Below are 8,149 nucleotides of genomic sequence, written 5' to 3' on the forward strand. Positions count from 1 at the left end.
CCAAAGAGCAGATAAGGGCGGGTTCGCGAACTAATCGGCAGACCGCCGAACCAATCAACAGACCACCGAAAGGATTTAGCCAATGCCTAGGGTTAGAAATGAGAATTTCACCCTACACATTTAGCAAACGTTATTTAAAAAACTAAAGTTTGGGTTTCCTTCCAAGAAGCGCCTTATTTAACGTCAAGGCACGATGTGGAAATTCTTTCATGTGTCTTCCTAATACACCACTTCAATTACCGTTATTTCCTTACATTCTCCAAAGTAGAGCTTAAGACGATGTCCATTTACTTTGAATGCTAGTCCATCTTTACCTTCATCCTCAATTTCCCCATTTGTGAATACATGAGTTACTTTGAATGGGCCAGACCACTTCGATTGGAGTTTACCCGAGAGTTATGGAGAAAAACAAAGTCACCTACTCGGAACTCTCGCTGAAGGATTTTAGCATCATGCCATTTCTTCATTTTCTCCTTATAGAGGGCTGAACTTTCATATGCTCTCAGCCAAACTTCTTCCAATTCATGAAGTTTATTTACTCGCCCTTTCGAAGAATTCTCCCAATTCAGATTTAACGCCTTTAACGCCCATGGTGCCTTTTGTTCAAGCTTGAATGGCAGGTGACAAGATTCACCAAATACCAACTAATATGGTGACATGCCAATTGGTGTTTTGAAAGCGGTGCGATACGCCCAAAGAGCATCACCAATCTTCCGAGACCAATTCATTCGATTTGCATTCACTATTTTTGCAAGAATGCCCTTGATCTCTCGATTTGAAACCTCAACTTGGCCTCTTGTTTGTGGATGTAGGGTGTTGCGACTTTGTGTTTGCCTCTGTATTTTCTCAACGACAAAGAAAACATCTGGTTGCAAAAATGAGACCCTCCATCACTAATAATAGCATGCAGGGTACCAAACCTTGCAAAAATGTAGAGCTTTAAGAATTGCACAATACTCTTGCCCTCATTGTTAGGAAAGGCTATAGATTCCACCCATTTTGAAACATAATCAACTGCTACCAGAATGTACTTGTTTTCGTACGAGCTCACAAACGGACCCATGAAATCTATTCCCCAAACATCAAACAATTCATAGGAACAATTCATAGGATGGGATTACGAGGTATCTCATGCTTTCTTGATACCTCTCATTGCTTTTGGGATTGTGTGCATTGTTTAACAAAGCCATGTGCATGGTATAGTCATGGCCAATACTAGCAACTTTGAAGCACCTTAGCGGTTGTTCTCACTCCGCTATGATGTCCACCGACAGGCGAAGCGTGGAAAGCCTTGAGAATTGCATTGACTTCCTCTTTCGGTACACATCTTCGAATGATATGATCTGCACATTCTTTGAATATATATGTTTCATCCCAAAAAATACCTATTTACATCGAACAAGAATCTCTTTTGTTGGTAGAAGTTTAGGCCCTCGGGTATTATTCCACACACTACATAGTTGGCGAAGTCAGCATACCAAGGTGAGTATCCCGTGGTCACCCTCATCACTATTTCGTCAGGAAATTCCTCCATAATGTCCCTCTCATTGCAATCAACCAAGTTGGTTTCTAACCGAGATAGATGATCTGCCACTTCATTTTCACTTCCCTTCTGATCCTTCACTTTGAAATCAAATTCTAGCAACAACAAATCCACCGAATCAATCTTGGCTTTGCATCTTTCTTGGTCAACAAATATCTAATTGCAGCATGATCCGTGTGCACCACCACTTTAGTTTCCAACAAATATGCTCAAAATATCTCAAATTCATACACCACTGACTAGCAACTCTTGCTCCGTGACCGTACAATTCTTTTGAGCCACGTTTAGTGTTTTACTTGCATAATAAACCAGATGGAATAGTTTCTCTTCTCTTTGACCAAGAACAACCCCCAAAGAACTATCACTAGCATCACACATGAGTTCAAACGGGATGCTCCAATCGGGAGCAATAATGATCGGGGTTGGCACCAATTTTTCTTTCAAGCACAAGAACGCTTTGAGGCAAGCATCATCTTAATGAAAGGTTGATTCCTTCTCTAGAAATATACAAAGAGGGTGAGCTATTTTGGAAAAATCATTGATAAACTACCGGTAGATACCCGCATGACCTAGAAAACTCGTGACACCTTTCACCGAAATAGGAGGAGGAACCATTTCAATGATCTCGACCTTTTCTTGATCTATTTACATTCCTTCACTTGAGATTTTATGCCCAAAACTATTCCCTCTTTTACCATGAAATGATACTTCTCCCAATTTAGAACTAGGTTGGTTTCCACGCACCTTTGTAGAACCTTCCCAAGATGTTCAAGATATGTTTCAAACGAATCACCAACGACTAAAAAATCGTCCATGAATACCTCCATTGAGTCCTCCACCATATCTGTAAAAATTGAAAGCATATAACGTTGGAATGTTGTCAGAGCATTGCATAGCCCAAACGACATCCTATTGAACGCAAAAGTCCCATAGGGGCACGTAAATGTGGTTTTCTCTTGATCTTCTGGTGTAATAGAAATTTGGTTGTATCCGAAATAGCCATCTCGAAAACAATACCATCCATCTCCCGCAAGCCTATCAAGCATTTGGTCCATAAATGGTATTGGAAAGTGATCTTTCTCGATCCATGCATTCAATTTCCAGTAATCCATACTTACTCGCTACCGGATGACCGGCCTCATAGGTACAAGTTCTCCTTTTTCATTTGCAATCATTGTGATGCCTGCCTGCTTTGGTACACATTGTACGGGACTTACCCATTTACTGTCTGCAATAAGAAATACCACTCCCGCGTCTAGCCACTTGATGATTTCTTTCTTTACTACCTCTTGCATAGGAGGATTCAACCTTTTTTGATGCTCAACACTTGGTTTGAATTCACTATCAAACTGGATTTTATGAGTGCAAATACTGGGGGGAAATCCCTACAATATCAGAAATTGTCCACCTGATGGCCTTAATATACCATTTCAACAGCTCAATAAGCAATTTCACTTGCCAATCAAGTAAGTATGTTGTGATGATGACAGGCAAGGTGTTGTTCGCTCCCAGAAATACATACCGAAGATGAGATGGTAGCACTTTCAATTCAAACTTTGGGGGTTCTTCCGTGGAAGGTTTTGTAGGGGGGAGGAGTTCTCAATTTTTAGAGAAATATCGAGCTTCAATGGATTTTTAAAATAAGAGCCTAATGCCAATAGAGCAGCCACAACTTCATTACACTGTTGGACCTCTTCCTCATCATAATTTGAAAGGACCGCTACAAGGGGTTCACCCATACACACCATCTCACTAACACTAGCCACTACTTCGTCAATCACATTGATTGTTGAGACCATATGAATATCACTAGGCTGCTTCATCGATCTGCACATATTAATAGTAACTTTCTCATCATTCACTCAAAACTTTAACTCACCACTTTTAACATCCACCAGAGCTCTTCCGGTTGCCAAAAATGGCCTACCCAAAATAATAGGCAATTCAGTATCAATTTTGCAATCCAAAATGACAAAGTTAGCTAGAAATTTGAATCTATCCACTTTCACCAAAATGTAGTAGACTATGCAAATGGGATGTTTGATAAAACGATCAGCCATAAGGAGCGGCATTGTTTTCTCCTTAGTTACACCCAATCCAAGCTGTTTGTAAATGGCATATGGCATCAAGTTAATACTAGCCCCCAAATCACATAATGCTTTGGAAAATTGAAATATACCAATAGTGCAAGGGATGGTAAACACCCCCGGATCATTTTTCTTTTTAACCACATTGCTAGTCATGATATCACTACAGCTGTGACACACTTCAAATATTTCAAAATCCATGATCCTTTTCTTAGTTACCAACTCTTTCATGAACTTGGTGTAACCGGACATTTCCAACAATGCTCCACCAAAGGAAGATTTATCAACAGGGTTTTAAACATGGAGAGAAAATTCTTGAACCTTTCATCCTCATCCCGCTTTTTGAGTCTCTGAGGAAATGGTGGATTGATTTTGGGAAATGCTTTTATCGGTTTTGAAGATTGGGCAGCCCCTTCCTTAGGTGTTTGCAATTCCTCGGTGATGCTTTGTTGTGGAGTTTCTTCAACATCTATTGGTGTGTCATTTTTTGGTGCTTAGTTGGACTACTCTACATCAATGGTGACTTCTTTTTCCTTACTAGCATTTGCCTCACTGCTCACTTTCACATCACCACCTGCTACCTTCCCACTCCGGGTTAATACTGCTAAGAAATTTTCATGATCATCTACTAAATTCACCACATCTTCATTTGCACACCTCTCTAATGGGTTGGATTCCATTTGGGCAGAAAGTTGATTCATCTACCATTCGAGTTGCCTGATAGATTCTGAGTGAGAATTACTTTTGTCATTCAAGGACGAGAAGTCAACTTTTATTTCTTTAAGCATGTCGTCTGATCCTTCAACCTTATTTGGAATTTGGGCTAGCATCTCATCCACCCAACAACTTTCGGAACTGTCTCTTGACCTTGTGCTGCCACTCCTTGGCATATAATATTCATCATAGTTACCCAAATCTCATTTGTATCTTCTCCTTCCATTTCCAACAAACATGTTCCAACCTTGATTCTCACCTGACCTTAAGGAGTCCGGGTAAGAACCCTCCTCTAAACTTGACACCATTTTCACCTCGTTGTTTTAAAAAATACTCCCCAGGACTTGTTCGTTAAGCAACACCATTTGAGACATCATCTTGGCTATGTTTTCATCCCGTTCTTGGTTTTTCTCCACTCTCTCTTTTGTCATCCCAAAATTCAATGAAGACACCTGGTCTTCTTCAGTGTACCAAGTGCTATTGATCTTTATCATTTCATCAAGAAGAGTAAAAGCTATAGCGAATGATTGTTGCATGATTTCTCCTCGAACAAGCTGGTCCGCTGCCCCTTTATTGACTGAATTGAGGCTCCGATAAAAGTATTGCAAGAACACATTGTTCTGGAGTCCATGGGTCGGACATTTGAGCAGCTATTTCCGAAACCTCAACCATGTCTCATGAATTGGCTCCCCATCTACTCACTTAAAATTTTGAATGTGATCCCTCAATTTCACCATCTTTGAGGGAGGAAAAAACTTTACATAAAATGCTTCAGTGAATTCCTCCCACGATGTGATTGATCCTCTTGGAACCTCGGCTAGCCATTTCGTTGCTTCCCCTGTTAGAGAGAAAGGAAACAAACGAAGTCGAATTGAGCCTACAAACAAACCTTTCATTTGCAACAACTGCAAAATCATTCTTGTCACGTGAAAAACCGTATTTCCCACTACTGGAGGCAACCAGATAGCACCTACGCCACCCAACTGTATTTCATTTACATCGTTCAAGTTGCTAATGTCGTCATTGTGTCCAAGTTGTCTAACATTGCTTCTGTTGACACTTATTTTGTCACCTGTTCAAAGACAACAAACAACAAACAAAAGTAAATTGGATTAAACTACAACACAATAACATCACAACCAAATTTCAATAAAAGAATTCTAAACACCACTCCCCGACAGCGGTGCTATTTTTTTCTACGCTCAACTACACTTCATCCAATTCTATGTGTAGGTGGTAGCAATCAAGTATAAATCTAATGAAGAGTTGGCGTCGATCCCACAGGGAGTGATACGGAATGGAATTCAGTTATGAAGTAAACGACATGCTCTAGTCGTTTGTAGAAGTAAACATTATCAAAACTATTAAAGTAGATTGAAATGGTTGACAACTAGTGTCGAATGGGGGGTTTAGTGGAAATTGACAACTACAAAAATAGGGTAGTAATCAATTAGAGAGGTATTCTCGGGGATGTGATCGATGAATTACTAGTTTCGCTATATGGGTGATTCTAATTTACTAACAAACGCTGAAACTTAGTGGGTAGTCTACGCTTTGACTGTGGTAGCCATCTCTCGATCAACTAACACGATTCAGGCGAGTTCTCTCGAACCTCAACAAGCATAACACTATGATCAGCCCAAGACCTTAATTAATCTACTCTCTCTCGCTAGATTGGTAGGATTGAATTTAGATTCACTCTCTCGAGCTAAATCAATGATAATCCAATCACTACAATCATCAATCAATAAACTTAATTCTAAACCTCTTTCTCAAGCAAGCCTAGAATACTAAGTTAAAATGGCAATTTCAATTACATTCCATAGATTAAAACACAACTAACTATCAAACCCACTTCAAATCAACATAGGAATAGTAAATTAAAACACCCATAAGCTAATTAAAGCAATTATTCACACCCCAAGAATAGGGTTTTAGCCACATATTATAAAAAGCGATAAAATATTACCAACTATAGTCTCCATCACCCGGGTAATAAAATTCAAGTCTTCACAATGCTTGGAATCAACTTAAAATCAAACCCAATTCGAAATTCTTCTCAAGAACTACTAAGAACAGTGCTTTTGGTGTTCCAGATTAGACACCAAAGAGAGTACGAGTCTGGATACCTCTTTCTCTTTTCAAAATTCAATTTCTACACTTCCAGATTTTTGCCTTTGGATTAATTCAGCGGAATTAGTCGAGCGTCGCCGAACTGGTTGGCGACGCGCCAAATGCCTCAGTCCATCACCATTTTGGCTTGAATCTTCACCCTATTTGTGCTATGATTTTACGCTATTAAAGTCGAGTGCACCGATCTAGTTAGCGATGCGCCAACTGTCCCTTTTTGTCACCATTTTACTCACATCTTCACTAATTATTCTGTTACTTTAGGCGGGCTGAGGCTTCTTCACCGTTCTAATCGGTGCATCGCTGAAGAGTATGCTCCATCGCCAAATTTTACCTGTCCAAGGGCTGGCACGCTGTAACTTTTGGCGAGGTGAAGGACTACTCAGTGGTTCACTGAGTGGTCTTGGCACTCATCAGGATTGCCCTTCTTCAACTTCTTTAATTTTTTTCGCTCTTTTTCGCCCGGTAATGTCCTTGCCTTTCTCTTTTGCCTTTTTTGTTGCGAATCAACACTTTAACATCAATTTAGAGCATATATTAGGAATTTAGGAATATACAACAATGAAAATAAAGCCCCAATTGAGTCGAAATCCCCGACTCATCAGCCTTTAATTCAAGAAAACAGGGTCTTGGTCTTGTTTCTCTTTCACTTCAGACACTAGTGATTATTCAGCCCCATTCATCACCACCACTCCTTCTTCATTATAATCCATTAACTGGACTACCAATCGTGAAAGTCTGTGCATATTTTTGGCTAACTCTTTCTTGCCTTCCTCAAATTGGGAAGTAGTACCCATAGATAACCTGCTCAAAGAATCAGCAACAACATTAGCCTTAGCTGGGTGGTAAAGAATACTCATGTCATTAACCTTCAGTAACTCCAACCATCTCCTCTGTCTGAGATTAAGCTCTTTCTATCTGAATACATACTATAAACTCTTGTGATCGGTGAACACATCAATATAAATACCATAGAGTTAGTGACACTATATTTTTAAAGAGAACACTACAACAACCAACTCTAGATCATGGGTTGGGAAATTCTTCTCATGAATCTGAAGCAGTCTGGAGACATAAACTATAACCTTGCCATTCTATATTAATACACAATCCAATCCAACTCTAGACGCATCACAACACACAACAAAGTCTTGTGTACCCTCTGGTAAGGTCAACACTAGGGCAATAGTCAACCGCATTTTCAATTTCTAAAAGCTTTTCTGACAAGCTTTAGACCATTAAAACTTTGATGTCTTCTAAGTCAACTTTGTCAACGGGGATTAAATGGATGAGAACCCCTCGACAAACCTTCTATAATAACCAGCCAATACCAAGAAACTCCTAATCTTAGTTGGAGCTGTGGGTTTAGGCCAGTTCTACACTGCCTCAATTTTCTGAATGTCCGGCAAGTTCGGATGTTGAGATACAAAGAAGTTGCTTTCATAAAGGTTCTTTAGAGGAATCATTTGGTTGAAAGTGCTATTTGGGAGGCCTAGGCCGATAGAATGTCCCACTATCCTCATATTTTTCCCTCCATTCCTACTCTATCTTGAGGTATTTAGTTCCTCATAGTTTACTTTTTTAGTTTCATGTGTCTTAGTTATTCTTATGTTTCCTTATTTATTTATATTCATGAAAAACCTGGTTTTTGTGAAAATAAGTTAGCTTGATTGAT

General features: G+C 39.6%; 1 protein-coding gene across 1 annotated transcript; it reads right to left on the reverse strand.

Moving 5' to 3' along the window:
- Nucleotides 1-644: 644 nt before the first annotated feature.
- LOC107060222 (uncharacterized) lies at nt 645-3,882 on the reverse strand. Its single transcript, XM_015307817.1, has 4 exons — nt 3,423-3,882; nt 2,299-2,387; nt 1,394-1,699; nt 645-836 (listed from the first exon to the last, which is right to left on the reverse strand). Exons 1-4 carry the CDS (start codon nt 3,880-3,882, stop codon nt 645-647), a joined length of 1,047 nt encoding a protein of 348 aa, XP_015163303.1.
- Between the last annotated feature and the right edge of the window lie 4,267 nt (nt 3,883-8,149).

The sequence above is a fragment of the Solanum tuberosum genome, unplaced genomic scaffold, assembly GCF_000226075.1.
Source record: "Solanum tuberosum cultivar DM 1-3 516 R44 unplaced genomic scaffold, SolTub_3.0 scf00065, whole genome shotgun sequence".
Taxonomy (NCBI): domain Eukaryota; kingdom Viridiplantae; phylum Streptophyta; class Magnoliopsida; order Solanales; family Solanaceae; genus Solanum; species Solanum tuberosum.

Bases quoted from the DNA above. Each gene is read 5' to 3' on its own strand.
- LOC107060222 (XM_015307817.1), bottom strand. From the start codon at position 3,882: ATGTCCGGTTACACCAAGTTCATGAAAGAGTTGGTAACTAAGAAAAGG. The intron at 2,388-3,422 runs GTGAGTTAAAGT...CAATTTTTACAG, and splicing joins TCTGGTGGATGTTAAAAGTG to ATATGGTGGAGGACTCAATG. The intron at 837-1,393 runs GTAAATAGGTAT...GAGAAAATACAG, and splicing joins AAAAGAGATTCTTGTTCGAT to AGGCAAACACAAAGTCGCAA.